We start from the raw sequence: 19,570 nt of genomic DNA on the forward strand, positions 1-19,570 counted from the left end.
TAACTGACATTCAGAAAATAATGTCGAAAATATCGTCTGACCCTTAAATTCTTTTGAGTAGTATACTTGGAAAACCAATCTGTCCCGGGACAGACTTCTGGCTATCCATAGATCGGTCCCAGGACAGACATGCTCGACACCTTAGTGGTATATGAGCATGTTTAAAAATTACCTGACCTGGAAAACCAAACTATTATGACTAACCTTGTGAAACGAAGAAAAACAGAACAATTGGCATATTTTGGTGACAATGCATTTACTGTTCATAATACAAATATAAATTTAAAATTTACAAAATGTACATATCAAGCTCCAAGATCAGATAACATTCTAGTCATGGTAGGCAGGATGAGGATGCTGGTAAATTGGTGCATCGACAACATATCACAATACTGGGCTCCATTCCAGTAGTTACATTATGAACACATAATAACTGTTTAAATTTAAATTTTAAAAAACAAACCAAAAACAATAAAGAAAAACACTGAAAATTCATAATATTCAGTCACATGTATGCTAAAGACGTGAAGTAATCATAACTTGTAAAGTTACAGTCTCATCTCACCATATTGTAACATAATTTACTAAATATGCAAAATACAAACACACATACAGTTTTAATAAACATGATAGGACTATTTATGGTTAACATCAACTGCCTTCATAGAACACATACATGTCAGTTGCCAAGTTTGCACTACTTTATGACACAATCCAATGAAATAATGTCCTGTTTTTCGGAGTTAAAATTTAGAATAATACTCTCTTTTTGTTTGTTTGTGTGTGACATAGATAGTGGTCTTTATCGTTTTAAATTATGGCAAAGTCCAACACTGTAAACAAAACAATAATTATATGATATTAAATGTCTTTCCATTTCATATCATGTTTATGTCTCAAGTCAACTAATTTTCAATTGTCACAAGCTATTGCGACTGACAATGAAAATTATTTAATGAGTGACATAAACATGATACTAAATGGTAGCGAGTTTAATATCCTATTTATTAACCATAAACGATTTTAATTTATATCAAATGTGTGGCATTTTATGACGTCGAGGTGTTACATCCCATTTAATGTTTTAGTGGGACGTAACACTTTAATATGAACCAAGATATTTTTAACCATATGGGAAATAAATCATTTTATAAACTCGGAAATGCTGACAAAAAAACTATAGTTCAGATCACAACACTCACGTTCCAAAGTTTAAAACTACATGTACTACAACTGGTAGTAAATAATATTCAAAGCAACATTTGTATGCTAACATACTGCTCAGTAAGTAGCTGTACTAACAGATAACAGAGATGTGATATCAAAAATATAAAATACTAAATGTAACACATAACTTCAGCTGTGAAAAAAAAAACCCCACCCAAATATTGCCAAATAGTGAACTATTTTCAATAAGCAACAAGAACTCTTTTACACACTTGCCACAGCCTTTGATGCACCCATTGTGGAACATCAATATAAAACAGGAAAAAAAGAAAGAAATATACATACAGATTTATTGAATGTAATTAATTATATGACCTCTTGCACTTTTATATAATTACTAAGCAAAATCCTGCTTCATTTTTTTTTTTACCTTTTCCATGTACATATAATATTTTATGAAAGACATGCACAATGCATAGAGTAACTGATACATAAAATAAAAGAAAGTAAACTATATATTTTTATTAATTACTTAAAAAGTTATGTTTGATATAAAAATTTACTTTGTTGTTGAAGGAAAACAAAATCCAACAAAAAAAACAAAAAATAGGTACCTGTACATGAGACTATTCAAGCTATATGCAATTATTCAAAAACAAAACATAGGTACCTGTACATGAGACTATTCAAGCTATATGCAATTATTCAAAAACAAAAGGAAAAAGGCCATTTTGCATTCCTGACTAGTTTCGTTTTGTGAAGTTATCTAATGTGAAGTAGCCTAAAAATAGATAATAATTACCTCATTCATTATACAGCATCCAAGGTTTATCATTAACTATCATTAAGTGTCATCATCATTATGTTCGTCACATTGACTAGAAAATAAGACACCAAATCTGTCATATTACATTATGTATAGTACCAGTATAGTGTTCTCAATTTGCAAGAGCTAAGTACTGGAACCTGCCTACAGATAGATTAAAGATACTGTCCTCAGTTTTCTCCCATTGTAAGATGTTCCTGATTAATATAACTGTATTAATGACTAAACTGTGCTTTCAAATATATTTTTGAGTTTAGAATACCAGTCTCTATACCCAACATGTCATCCTAATATTTGTAGTAGCTCAAACTTCATTTTACTGTCTAATATACAGCTGAATCTCGTCGGATCGAATATACCGCAACGCTCGAACCAAAAACAAAGTCCCGAGTTACACTTACACGATGTTGACCGAATGGTTAGGGTTAAACTACCCGATTGGTTGAACACTTTCTCGAGCACAGACAGGGTTCGAGCCAGTGGAATTCAAACTGTATATTGTTTGTACATACATAATTATTATTAGGTAAAATCACATTTCTACTAGCCACTACAAACATTTGGACTACAAGAAACCCCTTATGCAATACAATCATTTATCCTATAACTTACCTATAATATTCATGTCATAAACCCATTTGATATTTACCATTATTAACTCAGTTACTAATGGTTTGCTGTCAATGGGTCATTTGTTTACAGCCAACAAGACTTGTATACCCAAGCGTAACATTTTGATAAGATTTAGTTGACAAACGTGACATCAAACTATATTTGTGCTAATCAATTACTGGTGAGGCGACTTCATAACTTTGATTCACTAGAAATTGAATTAACATTTTATTTCAGAAGTCTTACAGGATAAATAGAATTCATTTCTTATGATTTTTAATATGTAAAATATAAATCGTGTCTACTTAATTGGTATTTGTTTCGGCAGAGCCTCAACAAATACTTATTAACATAGCCTCAGTTGATATTTTAAATTAAAAAAAACCCCCACCAAATCCTGTATATATTTAATATGTAATATTAGTTATTAAGACAGCTCTACCAGTAGGAAACATCTTACAATGGCAGCAAACTCAAGACAAATGATAAAAACTTTGACAAGCATTAAAAAGTAGGAGTTTTCTGTGATATTTTCATCAAAGACCACAAGAACTAAAGGCTTTGGAAATTGGGGGGGATGAGGGCACTGCCCCCCAACCCCATATATAAAAATCAAATTAAAATGCATCCACACACCCAGTCACTGTCATTTTCCAGTGTTTATGGAAACAGTTTTCTAGTGTCACTAAAATCCAGAAACATTTGATGATACATGTGTATTTTATCTCTGCTCAAACAACCTGACAGATATTCCAACTATGAAACACAGGAAAACAATCCCATGTGTTATATAACCACATATGTGATAAAATAAAAGCCAAAAATGGTCTTTCGAAAAGATAAAATCTCTATGCTAAATTTCTTATCAAATCAAATCTAGTATGATAAAATTATGTGAAAAAAAGAAGAAGTCTTTAATCAGATCAAAAAAAACATCCTCATCACATCCTCATACAACACAATATAATACCAATAATCATGTCACAAAACATCATCCCATCCTCATACAACACAATATAATACCAATAATCATGTCACAAAACATCATCCCATCCTCATACAACACAATATAATACCAATAATCATGTCACAAAACATCATCACATCCTCATACAACACAATATAATACCAATAATCATGTCACAACACATCACAACCACTAGCAGTAGCCCGGGATGTTTTAACTACCCATTTGTTGCTCGGGCTACCAGATGTCTAAACCCAGTAGTCCGCTGGGCTATTAGATTTTTTTTTGATACATCCAGTTACTCCGCAATGAACAAGACACTTAAACATCTAAAAAACCCACCTAAAACAACATGTTTAAATAAAAGCAAATGATTTTGCCTTTTCCTCTTTTTTAAATTTATTAAAATTGTGGGACTGCCAATTTTTACTGAGGGCTACCATATTTTAAAACCTGGTAGCCCGGTGGGCTACCACTGAAAAAAGTTAAGGTCAAGACCTGACAGTCTGGCTGTCAACAAGTGTAGCAAAATATATACATGTATATACTCACCAAAAGAGAAAATCTGGATTATTTAAAAGCATTGTTACACCACCTGGCCAGTTTATATCAACAAATAATACAATTATTGCCAAATGTTTTCACTTCTGTCATTTTGTATTTCCATGTTCACAAAATTATCTGATTATCTTGCCTTCCTTTTGTATTTACAATGTCCTTTTTTAGTATTAATTTCTTAAAAGTAAAAACACTTTACAATCATGAACAGTGTCATGTTTGTTGTAGATGTATGTTGAGCAGAACATTCAAAAGTGAAACTAGCTAATTCACTTTTAAAAAATGTAAAATGTACATACTACTTACATGTAGCCTATATACATGTATATGTATATAGATATAGATATTAAAAGACAAATAACATTTGATTTTCTCCATTGAAATATTTCATAATTTTAGTAAGAACAAAAGCAAACGCCCCCAGAAAATATGATAACCATAAAAGAAAATTGCATAATATGCATAGTATGCAAAAATATGGCAAGAAATCAATATAATAGTTAAGTCACATATTAGTATTATAATGGTCACCAGTTTTCAGTCGATGAATTCTATCGGAGAACAGTGAATAAAATTACACTATTCTTTCATCTGGGGTGTGATACCCATTTAAAAACAAAAGCTGAAATATCTCATCAAAACTAAAAACCCTATAGCAGTTAAATCATATTGTGCTGTGATTCACTATACAATTGTAATATGTGAAACAGTAGCCACTGTCTCTAATCAAAACAAAATGTTTTTAGTAAATGTCATTTCCTACATTCAGATCAGTGTCAGTCTAGCTTATGAACATTATTTTATGCTAAAATTAAAAAATAAGAAGCTGAAAAATCACGTTTCATATTTTTAACGTTCTAACACGAAAACATGCCAATTAATTTCTCATGTTTTTGTGAAAATATGCATTCTGTAAAAATTCCCAAAAGCTGTACATGTCAAACATAGTAAATAAAAATAATAAATACAATACATTCAATGAAATCTGTTTTACCAGACTATTTTTGATGTGGAGAATTGGAAACGTGATCTACCTACACAAAGGGAGACAAGTTCCTTTTAAACTGCCTTTTTCTATATTTAGAGGAAAAAGGTCCATAGTATTGTAATTATAAAATATTACAACGTATACAGTTTTAAGTATTCCACGGACCAGTATGAAACGATGAAACAAATTATTTAGCACTTAGTGATGACCTGGAGGTGAAAGTAGGAGTGGTCCAAGTGGGCAATGCCTCACCCGGTAGTTTTACATTGGGTCTGTTTTTGTACAGATTCAAATGTATATATACAATTAATGAATCATGTTCCACTATGACATGCAGAATGAACACCATACCCATCCACACCCAAATATATGTTCCACATCTCTGCTTTAAAAATACTACAGCTTTCCTCAACTCTCCACTACCATGTGTAATCAATCTTAGTACTATTCCAAAAATTATCATTGGGGAAAGCGTGGGGCAAAGTAAAATATTTGCAAGCAAATCACGCAAAAATATTATATTTTGTGGGTGGTGGATGTTGAAAAAAAAAGGCATACTATATGATATTACATTAAAACATTATCAAAACAATATTATTTTAAATTATGAAGACACATCCTAATCATACTTTTAAACCATACCTCCCATATGATTCAAAAATATGCTTTAAGAATTTTCATGTAGCAATTTATAACACATGTACTATATTTTAGTAAGATGTTACTACAGGTTGCAATATAAGCCCTCCCCCCACCCCACACCCACTATACTACTGTACGCTAAAGGCATTTCAAGAATTCCTGCTGAATGCATCTGCTACAATTTTTTCTCTATATATACATGGTTTAAAGGTAACTTTATAATAAAAATATAAACTAAAAGCTATATGGATTAAATCTATTTTACTGTATACTTTGTATTTCCAGTGGTAAAGTGCTCGTCTGATGCATGGTCAATCTAAGATTGATACCCATCGGTGGCCCATTGGGCCATTTCTCGTTACAGCCAGTGCACCATGACTGCTATATCAAAGGCTATGGTATGTGCTATCCTGTCTGTGGGATGGTGCACATAAAAGATCACTAATGGAATTTTTTTTAGCAGGTTTCCTCTCTAAGATTATAAGTAAAAATGACAAAATGTCTGACATCCAATAGCCGATGCTTAATAAATCAATGTGCTCTAGTGCTGTCATTAAACAAAACAAACTTTAACTTTGTATTCCCCAATAATAAGTAAAAAGTGTTATTCCAACTTTTGCTTTCTAGTAGATACTAAATGCTGTAAAGTATCTTATGAAATATCTACATATACTTTAAACATTGAAAACATTATCCCATATTTTAACATATTCAATATGAAACACTATACACAAATCAAACAAATGACGTCACTATTCAAGACCAAAAAAATACAAATTACGTATTCAATAGTTAACTCTTGGTCCTTTTTCCTTTTACCCTAAAAACAATATAGGATTTTCAATATTTTTTATATAAAATTGATACAGCTTTCATTGGAAATTTAAAAATATGTAACGTCATCTGATATCGGACTAAAATTAAAGTTGGCTTAGTTTAATGACACCACTAGAGCATATTGATTTATTAATCATTGGCTATTGGATGTTAAATATTTGGTCATTTTGATGTCTATTCTTAGAGAAGAAACCCCACTATATTTTTTCATTAGTAGCAAGAGATCTTTTATATGCACTATCCCAGGCAGGATAGTACATGTACATACCACAGCCTTTGATATACCAGTCGTGGTGCATTGGCTGGAATGAAAAATAGCCCAATGGGCCCCACTGACCGCGCATCAAGTGAATGCTTTACCACTGGGCTATGTCCCGCCCAGATATCCGACTACAACTTGTCTGGTTTCACTTTAATTTATTACAGAGTTAATCTTTTAAATAATAAAAAAAAAATTGGATGGTAGGTATATTAAAAAGTTACCTCCCCTCAGACTGGGTGATCAATTCAAGAACAGCACTAAGACACAACGTTGAAGCCTTTTGCATTAAAATGTAGGAAAACATAAGAAACAAAGACTGTTATAACTCCCTTTGTTGGATTAAACTAACATACAATTATGACATATTAACACACATCATGAACAAATATTTGAATAAGATCATTCAAATATGTTAATCCATATCTAAACTATAGGCGAATTACTGTAAAAAATTACAAAATGTCCAGGTTGACATTAAGCTTCCGATTAAATTGTTGATGACACCATTATTTTGGCTTTGTGACATCATTCAACCCATTGGATGTGGTTTCTTATTTTACCTTCATGCCTCTCAAAATAACGATCATTTCCATATTGAGCAGATATCATTTATGTCTTTAAGTTTTTCTGTGGACACAAAATAATTTTTAAAAATATGATTATTCTGTGTGTCTTTTTTGGCCCAAATCCACTCACTCCAACTTACCTGGAAGTGACATCATGACCAGTATTGTGTTAACTACTTCTGTATATACAAAAAAGATAAAGATTAAACTTTTTTTCTGGATTGTTGAGATGAACATTATTAAAAAAAACCATTGTGTCACAGTATTTGTTTCAACATTCCATGGAAATCAACAGACTGGTATGTTTATTCTGCAGTTCTAAGAGGTAACACATGTATTCCTCAACTACCTGCTCATAGAAGGATGGATTCAGTGGTTTGAAGCAAAATGACTGTACCACTTGTATATAATAGCTTTCAAATTTGTTCCACTTTATTAAGTTAATACACTTTTCATATTAAGCAATAATGTGCATTAAATACTCATGAATATTCATGTATGCAACCACTCCAGAAGCTTTGACCTGAGTATATGTTTAAGTTCAAGTTTAAAATGAAGAAATAAAAACGTATCATCCATCAAATATAACATACAGACAAATTATGGTTAGATGTTATACTTTTTTTGTAAATACAAAGCCTAAATGATTATGATGCCACAATGTGCTGTTGCTGACATTAATATTGACGTAGTTAACTAACACATTTTGTTAAATTAAACAGGTTGTGGATTAACAGTTTTAAGATGGCTTGAGCAGTTGTATAAATTCTGCAAGCAACTTTTAAAACATCACAGTTCATAATAAAAAATACAAATGTCTGTATGTCAGGTGTCAAAGCTGGACAATAGAGGAATCTTCCATGTTGTTCTGTAGCGATTCAAAGGGATCTATATGTGGCTGTCTGCAAGTAGAAAACATCATATCAGTATTCTAAACTAAAACTTACATGTAGTATTTTTTTTTTTTAAAATTTTTTATGTATGCAGTAATGGGAAGGGAACGGGTTGCAAAAATGTGAATACTTTGAATGATTGTAAAAATGTAATAATTTTGAACGGCCCCTTAAATAAAAAATATTATTGCTTACATATTCAACTTGATCTGATGAATATATTAAAAATATCAGATACAGCAAATACACTCAAGACTTGGGCCTACCTAAAAAGTCGTAAAATTCTTTGTCGTCTCCTGTAGTTTCTCCAGAAATAGTAAGCAGCCGCACCGACGATACATGTGCCCAGCAAACCGAAGATGATTCCGAGAATCATGTCAATAGTGGACTGAGCAATACCAGAATCTTCCAACATGGTCGGCGTGCTGTGTACATCATCATCTGTACTGTTGTTTCTCGATAAATGTTCACCCCACGAGTCATAACAAATAGAACCTAAGTGAAATATGCAAAAAGCTGGATAAAACAAAGAAAATTCATTTTATTCATTAAATAATAACTTACTGTTTATACGGATTTGTGATAAAGACAGGAAAAAAATAAAAAACAACAAAAAAACCCCACACACCACAAAAAATCCATAAATTTACTATTCATTTAAAAGAAGCTTCCCATAAAATTAATAATTTTACTTTATTAATGCACACACAGAGATATATACTAGCATGTGGTTAAGTCAGTATTGCTGAACATCAAGTTGTAAAAACAAACAAAGGTTATTCGAGCAAGTTTATAAATTTCATAAATACAACATTATGAAGGCCGTTATCTTTATTTATTAACAAAAGTGGCTACATGTGCATATAGTGGCCATGTAGACAGCCTTGGCTAATGAAAGATAACTTAACTTTTGATAATTTTTAAAATATAGTCTTAGTAACTGTTAGAGAAGAAATCTGCTACATTTCTCTATTAGTAGCAAGGGATATTTTATATGCACCATTCCACAGACAGGATAGCACATACCACAGCCTTTGCTACCACTGGCTGGAACAAAAATAGCATAATGAGCACACCAACAGAGATTAATCCCAGACCAACTGCACATAAGGTGTGCAGTTTACCACTGGGCTACGTCCCGCCCCGTCTTGGCTAATGAAGACCAGCTATCTACACAACGATCACCACACCTCATCTAAAGTTTCACATGCGTAACACAGGTTACGTCTAGCTTGTATATAATATACATACCTGTTTTGAAAGTAACATTGTTAGATCTGGAACCCTCGCAGTCCAGGTAACATATGTAAAATAAATTGTCCAAAAGGTTAACTAGTTTTATGGTTCTCTCATAGTCGGGTAATACCGAGACAACTTTAGCTGTCTTTGAGAAGAATGGCCGATATATGACATCACACTTGACAAGTGGTTTGTGGGTAGCAGTTGTTGGATGCCAAGTCAATATGGCCCAGTCCTTACAAATCTTCTCAACCTGCAGACGCATTGGAGGATGTGTTCCATTTACACATACCAAGCACAAAGCACCTACAATTAAGAAAATAAAATAATATTTTTAAAACATGAAATGTAAAAATAGGTTTCATAAATTTAATATTATTGTTAAAAACATATGATTTTTTGTTTTACTTCCCTGTTATTACATGTATGTAGACAAGCAGTTTGCATGTTGTTGACAAATAACACTAAATGCTACCATTAAATAAACCTGATAAAACAGCGATATGATCAGGGGAACCAGAGGAATTAAACTGTTTAGTATTGTGCTAAATTTCTTCTTGAAGCAATTATAGTATACCAACAAAAATTTAAGTTATTAGTTAATGTCACAGTGAATGCAAGGTAGTTTAAAACAATATATATTATTAAAATCAAACTGGCTCTAGCAGCCACCTATGTTAAGAGGCCACATTCTTATTCTTCCAAATAATTTAATATAGTAAATAAGCTGACCTGTATTAATCAGCCACCTGTTTAAAAAGGCCACTTTTTCATACTCGCTTTTTAAGTGTGATGGATCCAGTGATTGAAATTCCTCCCTGCTCAAGCAAGTTTTCTTTTTTCTCAATATATTTTCTGGGTGAACACGACTCCACCTCTATAAATGTCCATCACCAGTCTAGACCCCCCCCCCTGCCCACCCACCCCACTAAAACTTCTGCACACACACCTGTTTTAGTGGCTGTTTAGCACATGTTTAACTATATATTAATTAAATAATAATAATAAAATGTGTACATAGTGCTATAGACGGTTTTATTGGCCAGTGATGTCAAAAGTACTGTGAGCGGCCATGTTTAGAATCACGTGATCGGTCCGCCATTAAGGGAGTGAAACTTACACAATAACAACATGCGAAGGCATTGCATCTGGTTGCATTTTCAGAATTTATTACCTTCTTAGTACATTTTCTAAAAGCAAAACCAGTATATCGGATAATTCAACCTCATTTAAAGATTGTAGATTCATATCAAAGTTGGTGGGTGTGTTAATAATTAAAAACGTACATAATAAGGCATGTATAGATACGTGAATACAAAAGCATAATGAATAATTTAAACTTATGCAAGCAAATATAATTTCCTTGGACACCTGTATATATTGAACTTTAAAACAGTATTTTAGCCTCTGCAGACGGGTTATCAGATGACCCCCTCCCAGCCTATGCTCCTGTTTTGTCTTGGGCATCACCAGTAAGTGTCAAATGGGTTCTTTTTGTAATTAACTAGTATATTGAACATTTAATGACTAAACAGAGGTGCGTTTGTAGGGTAATTTAGTGTTACTATTGTGGATGATTAATTTAATTTAATTTGTTTTCCAAGAAACAACAATTTAAAAAAAAAAAATTATAATAATAAAATAATAATAAATTAATATTAAAAATATAAATATAAATAATTAAAAAATAAAATTTGACGGTGGGTGGAGGTGCAATTTTTGGTGTGGCCTGCATGTGTATTACATCACTAAATTATTTATTATTTTATTTGCACACATTTAACACCATAATAACTTATATTAAAAAGAAAAAAAAGAAAAAATTAAAAATAAGAGAGCAATATTTGAAAGTGTGGATTGCGTCTCAATTCTACCCCATGTAATACCTCTGGAATATCCCAGAGCTAATAATAGTAACAGCTAAATGTTGACGTCTAGATCTAAGGTCAGTCTTTCTATTTTTTAAATGGTAAATCACGTTTTCTACAAACGTACATAACTGAAATATTTTTCTATATCTTAGGATGTATTCAGTAAAGTTTCACTTAATAACCATCAAACTTATTTACTTGTATTTGCGTGTAGGCCTATAGATGCTTTATTATTTATGTTTTTAATCATTCACAGATTTCCACCAACATTGATATGAATATACAATCTTTAAATGAGGTTGAATTATCCGAGAGACTGGTTTTGCTTTTACAAAACGTTCCATGAGTCATAAATACTGAAATTGCACCCAGATGCAATGCCATCACGTTATTGTTGCATGAATTTCACTCCTTTAATGGTGGCTGTATGATTATCTATTTACATCATAAACTTTTGGGCGACAATCGGAAAAACCTGTCTATTCTGCAAGAAACCTATCAATGTATCATGAGACTTTCAAAATTTTAAGAATCACAAGTATTGACAATTTACTCTACTGTCTCCAACTCGCTGCACAGTTGTCCAGTTGTGGACTAACATACTGTGATATCATATGCTAGGTCTACGTGAACAAAACCGACAAACTAAGTATTGCTATTTCTATTTTTCTTACACATTGTCTGCAACAGACACAACCACTGGATCATCAAGATCATCTTGGATCTTCAATTAGTTTCCTGTTTGGACAGACAGAACCAAATATCGATCTCACAGACGAATCACACCTATATCCTGCGTGAGAATACATTGACTAAAACATTAACTATCGAATAAAAGAACCCATGACAGGACAGATACATAGAATTTCTGCAAAACCTTCCCAACAAGTGGTTGTTGACAAACGCAGCCACCTGCCAGTTGCCATATTTGTTCTCCTAACCTTAGTTGACCCACGGGGAGGTAACTCTAAACAGTTTACTGTTAGTTTATCAGAAAGGGGTTTTGTCTTTGGTGAGCAAACATTGGCTCCAGTAGTCAGTGCAGTCTTTGTCAGCAGTGCATTCTTAAACTTTTGAAATTTATTTAGTATACTGTAACATTTTACATAGTCTTACTTCATGAATATTGATTAATATATATAATATCTCCAAAAAAATGTCAAAAGAAGCAGTTAATGAAGGTCTTGAAGGTGTCGCCAGTAACAATGCATCAATTTGCTGATGAAATCGTATTAATTCCATCCTGTTGTTTAAATACAATCCATATATTACACCCATGTTTATTGTTTGCATAAATTAAATACAATATATACTATATTTAATTTTTAAAATGTTTAGAAAAACAAGTGCTAAAAATTACTAGAGAGATTAGCATGTAGATAAGGGCAAAAGAGTAATCACATACCAATACATTATACAGGTGCATACCGGCGTCGTGGTTAGGCCATCGGTCTACAGGCTGGTAGGTACTGGGTTCGAATCCCAGTCGAGGCATGATATTTTTAATCCAGATATCGACTCCAAATCCTGAATGAGTGCTCCGCAAGGCTCAATGGGTAGGTGTAAACCACTTGCACTGACCAGTGATCCATAACTGGTTCAACAAAGGCCATGGTTTGTGCTATCCTGCCTGTGGGAAGTGCAAATAAAAGATCCCTTGCTGCTAATCGGAAGAGTAGCCCATGAAGTGGCGACAGCGGGTTTCCTCTCAAAATCTGTGTGGTCCTTAACCATATGTCTGACGCCATATAACCGTAAATAAAAATGTGTTGAGTGTGTCGTTAAATAAAACATTTCTACATTTCTATACAGGTGCATGTGCAGGAATTTTAGCTCCCTACCAAACAAAGTTTTATTGTGGCATAGTAGTATTAGTACTACTATGCCATAATAAAACTTTGTTGATTTTAAAAGCAGCTGTTATTATATAACTGTTATTCAGTTACAATGTTTTTAATTGCAGGAACATAGTCTTGAGCGCTGCACGGCAGTCTTAACATAACAGAACAATGGGGAGCATTATTGGAAAACCAATGGACGAAAACATGAAAAAACAACAAGAATTCATGCTGCAAACACAACGGCTTTTGGTGAGTTATATTTTGGATTCATATGGCTGTTCACCTACTGAAAGTTGATTTGACTTGAAATATACTCAGTGGTAGAGGTAGCAGGTCTCTCTCCCACTTTGTGTTTCACTCTCCGCCCTCCCCATCTCTCTCTCTCTCTCTCTCTCCCTCTCCCTCTCCCACTCCCTCTCCCTCTCCCTCTCCCTCTCCCTCTCCCTCCCTCTATGGCTTGATCTCTCTGTTCCTCTCTCAAACAAGTTAAAAACCCAACCCACAAATATATTAGACACCAAATAGCCTTACGGTTAAAATGTGCCGAGGTAATGTTAAACAAATATTCTTTTCCTTTAACAATAATTCTTAGTGGGTTTTTTTTTTTCAGCTTGAACGTCAAATTCAGATGCAGAATCAGATGCGTGAGAAGATGATGGCTATGCAGATGGGACGCGCTCGTGACATGTTCATGTGGTTTAGCTCATTCTATGCAGTAACTGCGGTCTTGTGTATCATAGGGTAATTTGTTTTTTTAATAATGCACAGGCACCTGTGTAGGGGCAGGGTTTTCAATGAGTAAAAGGTGATATTCTTACATTTGGATGCTTTCATGAAAGTGCTACAGTGTCTTACAAAATATGTATGCTAAAGGTTCCAAACTTTATCCAAAAACAAGAACGCGTTATATTTGGAAATCGTTTTATATTTTCAGTACATACACTATATAGCAAATAATATGAATTGCATAACAATTCAAGAGAATATGAATTGAGTCACTAATCAAGAGAAACAACTCTCGGTTCTTTTTCCTTTCAGCTAAAAAGCATTTTAATACCCGATTTTCTGTAATTTGTGTAAAATTGAAATGGCTTTTATTGGAAATGAAAACCTATGTAATGTCATCTTCTGGTGTTTGTCTACAACTTGGCAAAGCATTTTCTTGTCTGGTTTTACTTTATTATAAATTTAACCTTTAACTGTATATTCGAATCTCAGTGGGTTTTTTCTGGTTCACTGCAGAGCCCGTCACAGACGAGGTGCCGTAATTCCACTTTTACCGTTGACATTTATCCTTGGCTACCAATACGACTTGGCTTACGGCAATAAGATGATGAGAATCCGAGGTAAGACTTTTAATGAGGTAGTGTCATGTAATATTTGTTATTTAGGCAATATAATGATGTAATTAAAATATGAACCATCTGTGAAACAGAATAATACATGAGTACCCTTAGAGTATTATTTTATTTCTTATACACCCATAAAAAGTAATTTTTTAATATAGTTTAACAGGAAAACACTACACATTAGATTGACAGTCTATACGTTAATGATGTCATAGACAAATGATGTTCTCAAAGGACATCATCAGTTTATGATAACTTGGGTCATGACCTCGGAACTGCCAATCACACATCTCAGAAGTGGTCTCCAACATATGCTGGAGATGATATTGATCTACATGTGCATGGGTGTGTGAGAAAATATAATGCAGAGGTGGATCTAAGGGTGGGGGGGGGGGTCCCCTAAATTTTGCAAGTTATAATTTTATTATATATTAATCCAAATTTTTTTTTACGATCCCCCTCCAAACCTCCCCCAAAGTTCCCTTGGCATTCTGCCTATGTCATTGGGGCCCCACCTTCTAAATGGAATTTCTGGATCTACCACTGGCAATTACATCTATATGTTACTACAGGCAGATATTCACTCTTATCTGAACAATCAGAATTTGTATATTGCACTTCTACATAGAAAACAAGAAAAAACTATCTAGGAAGTGAATTATATGGACATGATCAAAAGTATTTTTTTATTGTTTTAGCTGAAGCTGATCGTATTCTTGACGATGAAGCTCTTATGTTGGAGATGCCTCATGGACTTCCGACGTATTCCACTATTGAGGCAGGAAGACTCGATCAGAAAGACAAAGAAAGACTCACCAAAAGCAATGACTTATTTTTATAGATTTTTTTTATATTCTTCTCACAGCATTTTATAGTGGTATTTTCATTAAATGGACTGTCCATAGTTTGCTGTAGTTGTTACAATGCAAGCAACTAACAGAGACTTTTTAACAACTCTAATTACATGTTAAACATATTTTTCTGCCTAAAATATCGGTGGCTGTATATTAAATGTGTTTCTTATCATCCTATATTGTTTATGCTAGGACAAACTTCATTTTATTTCCAAATATATTTTTTTCATATGTACAAAATTATTTGGAGAACAAATCTAGTTTGGGCTACTTACAAATATTAAGACAATCAGAAACACTGTACATACCGAAACAAAAATATATTTAATATGTAATTTTAGTTGTTAAAAGATTTTTATTAGCAGGAAACATGTGACAATGGTAACAAGCTGAGGATAGTCCCTTTAATATATGTAGTTCCAGTGCATAACAAAAGGTTTTTATAGGGAGTTTTGTATGGACAGCACTGAAACATGTATATATATATATATATATCAAAAGCAATGCATGGTTATGGAAGTAGTTTGAGAGTAGACGAGTTTTATTTGTGGCACAGTTTATCATTTCCATTCATTTTAGTAGCTGTTTATTTGCTATATAGTTGGGTCATTAAGACTTAATTAGCACATTTTCAAACATTTATTTTTACAAATGACAACTCCAATTTGACGCACAACTTCCATTTCAACATATCGGTGCCTTTTTGTCAACGTACCCATTTTTCTTTTTTTTACTAAATATTTTACTTGCATAATGTTTTGTTTTTTCAGTCTTAGATATGTAAATACATAACTCGAGCAATTGATTAAACTGTTGTCATGGTAACCTAAAGTTAATTTATTTTGTTTAATGACACTATAAGCTTATGGGCTCCCATTTTTATTATTTATTTATATTTTGGGGGAAAAGGAAGCATAATAGTACATGTTAGCAGTGCTTACCGGTACTTCTCTTATTATTACTATTGTAAAAATAACCTATTGTTACTTTAACCTATACAGGTACTTACTGATGTTCTTTCATTACCATGTTTTTATTACTACATATACTGAACCTCACTGAAAGTGCATCAGTCGGAATTGTAGGATATGAGAGGAAATAACAATACATTTAACATTGTAAACTGACTGCGAGTGTGTTCTGTATTGTGATTGGTTAATTACATTCTTTTTCTGGGATCAAATGAAAATAACACCCGGAAAGCTAATTATGTTATTAGAAAGTGATGTCATTAGCAATTGGAACAGGCAAAGTTGACGATTCAAGGGTCTACAGTTAGATTGTAGTCAGGTATTTTTTTCAAGAAATGCCAAATATACAGTCAGTTCCGTATAAAAACGATTCAGTTTACAATGGACATAAAACATGGAGGTTTTTGATTTGCGGGTGTTATTGTCTGTTTGATGCCCGCAAATGTTTAATATTTGACCTCAGGCTACCGCCTTTGGTCAGAAATGACATTTGCTGTATCAAATAGACAATATCACCCACAAATCTATAATTTCTATATGGTTATCTCCTAAATAACTGATTTTGTATAACCAAGAATATTCTGGTAGGCAATATGTGACCCAAAAGTACGATGGCTAGTTTTATTGTATGTTTTATAGCAACCTCGCATATCTGATAATAACAACTGACAATTAGGTGGTACATTTTCAATGGAGTTCACTGTATTGTATACATTTATTGCATTTACTTCTTGCAGGTTTTTTTTTTTTACAACTGCTATTCATTGAAAAATATTTTATGTATAGTGAGTACAAGTAGTTATATACCGGTAATACATGTATATGCAGCTCTGGTTAGATCACTCTAGGCAACAGATATATTAAGAATCTAATTTTTATAATTTAAAAGTAATGCATTTTGACATCTGTGGAGACCAGAGACTCAATTACTTTATTCCTAAAGTTGAAATATTAATTTTAAGAGAGATCCATAAACAAATAAATTGCAACCTGCAGAGGCACTGCAGTCATTCAATGAACATTTTGAAATCAAAAGTTATAGTGGTTTTGAAGTGGGGCCAACATGAATGCATATGTGCACCTGTTAATTTCACCCTGTTTTAATACCCAACTTCTCATACTGCCAATCTTCTTGGGGTATTGTATGTATTTCTGTTCACTCAGTTTACTGCCATCCTTGCCATCTGATATCAGCCAAACATAGTTTTAATAGAACTCCTTTTAGCCATTGTATTCCCATCAGTATCATCACCAATGGTCCAGCCAAAACTTTGTGTTATAATTAGCCTGTCGATTGGTGAAAACGTGCTACCCTGTACACTGGCAGTATACAGTAAATATGTTACTAACAACAGTTAATTGTCAGTGATAGAAATGTTCAGGTAGTAGCAGTTGTCATGCCCATTTACCATTGGTGGTACAGGATCAAAAGCCAGTTTGATAATCATGGGACTAAAAGGCACCCTCAATCATAGACATACTGCCTCCCAATTTTGTAGAGGGGCAGGCTGGCTTTTGCCTGAATTAAACGAAAATGCCTGAATCCAGATAATATCATTTATTCATATTAGCATTCCTGCCAAACGAATCACTATGCAGTTCCATGTGGACTACAACTAATTTTGAGGGTAGAATGATGGAAATACATGGTAAAAAGGTCTCAGAACATTTTGCCTATATATCTGTATAATGTTTTCAAAAATGTTAGGTTTTGCTCCATCTCTTACACTTATGCCCTCAACTCAATATAAATTTATGTTATTCTATACTATACTAAAATCTTAATCTTGATGATATACATTCTCAATTCATATTCACTGATTTGAAATGATTTAAAATTTTAAAACTTAATACTACTCTTACATTTTTATCATTTAACTAACAACATGCTATAAAAACTTGATATGTTGGTCTACTATCATAAGTGCATTGTGTAGAGATACAGCCCTGGTCATGTATATGATTTTGTAGTTCAGATTTATGTGATATATGCCATTGCAGGAAAACAATATGCATGTATATATGATCTCATTTTTGATCATGCATTGTTAATCATGTTATGTCTTTGAAAAGCAATGTGCATTAAGATGAAATAGGACTCTTAGACATTATGATGATGTGTTGTTATTTAATTTCATATAATGTACAGATCTGAAGGATTAATACCATATGTAAAATAGTAAAATAATGAAATATAAATAGAAGTTGTTCATCATTGTAACAGACTGATTTGTAAAAATCAATTTATCTATTTAATATATTATGTCATAAAAAAGAGGAATAAATTTTCAGTAGTTTTATATGCTTTGTGTTTTTAAAAATGATACAGAGCTGAGACATCACTGGGAGTTTCAGTAAAATCATTTGTTTCATCTAAAGAGACCGGGAAAACTCCCAATTACTAGTGTATAAAAAAATTAAATTGGAAAGTACTAATATTGTATTGTAAATTCAGGAAAATGTGTTACTAATTTGAATACAGTGAATGCAAAAGGCCTAAAAAATTAATTTTCAAGGCCTTTTGTATTCACTGTATTCAAATTAGTAACACATGGTCTTTTATATTTTCCTCAGCATTCATAACAGTGCATACAACAATGTTTGATATTGGTGACAAAATTACAAGGACTAATAAAAACTGTCAATAACAATATCAGCTGACAAATTTTGGAACTGCAAACAAATAAACGAGGAAGGTAAATTTTATTATTTATCAGCAGAAATATGCAATTCAAGTACTTTTTTTTCTTTTTCAAAATGGTTTTCCCAAATTCAAGGTCTTTTTCATCTCTCACTCTCATTATTAAAGGACTTTTCAAATCTTTATGAACCCTGAAAAACACTGATAAGACTAAAACAGGTGCAATGTTTATTTCAGAAGATAATCGTACTCTGTGGGGTTTTTTCATTTTGTTGATTTTCTGGGCAATTCATTCATGGAAATATGCAATTTGTGACCATAAAACCACCAGAAGGCCTGCATGTCAGCAAAATGGATCACAGCAAGGATGTTCATATTCTAAATGTCACTTTTTGAAAACCAGTTGTCCGATTTTCAGTAAAATGAGCATTCACTAGTAGAGCTGTGTGTGTGTGTGTGTGTGTATGTGTGTGTAATGAAATTGTT

The 19,570-nt window shown here is 32.7% G+C and overlaps 2 protein-coding genes and 1 long non-coding RNA gene across 3 annotated transcripts; 1 reads left to right on the top strand and 2 right to left on the bottom strand.

Moving 5' to 3' along the window:
- Positions 1–237: 237 nt before the first annotated feature.
- LOC121374986 lies at positions 238–6,209 on the bottom strand. Its single transcript, XR_005958266.1, has 2 exons — positions 1,838–6,209; positions 238–1,781 (listed from the first exon to the last, which is right to left on the bottom strand). It is a non-coding gene; the product is annotated as an uncharacterized LOC121374986 (long non-coding RNA).
- A 693-nt stretch (positions 6,210–6,902) lies between these two features.
- On the bottom strand, positions 6,903–12,348 carry LOC121375955. The gene is made up of 4 exons (XM_041503697.1): positions 12,103–12,348; positions 9,570–9,863; positions 8,585–8,813; positions 6,903–8,327 (listed from the first exon to the last, which is right to left on the bottom strand). The coding sequence occupies exons 1-4, from the start codon at positions 12,143–12,145 to the stop codon at positions 8,258–8,260; spliced, it is 636 nt and encodes a 211-aa protein (XP_041359631.1). The 5' UTR covers positions 12,146–12,348; the 3' UTR covers positions 6,903–8,257.
- A 59-nt stretch (positions 12,349–12,407) lies between these two features.
- Positions 12,408–16,693, top strand: LOC121375321 (plasminogen receptor (KT)-like). Its single transcript, XM_041502717.1, has 5 exons — positions 12,408–12,440; positions 13,392–13,518; positions 13,880–14,010; positions 14,512–14,615; positions 15,317–16,693. The coding sequence occupies exons 2-5, from the start codon at positions 13,438–13,440 to the stop codon at positions 15,457–15,459; spliced, it is 459 nt and encodes a 152-aa protein (XP_041358651.1). The 5' UTR covers positions 12,408–12,440; positions 13,392–13,437; the 3' UTR covers positions 15,460–16,693.
- Positions 16,694–19,570: the final 2,877 nt, after the last annotated feature.

This window comes from Gigantopelta aegis, chromosome 6 (genome assembly GCF_016097555.1).
Source record: "Gigantopelta aegis isolate Gae_Host chromosome 6, Gae_host_genome, whole genome shotgun sequence".
Lineage (NCBI taxonomy): Eukaryota > Metazoa > Mollusca > Gastropoda > Neomphalida > Peltospiridae > Gigantopelta > Gigantopelta aegis.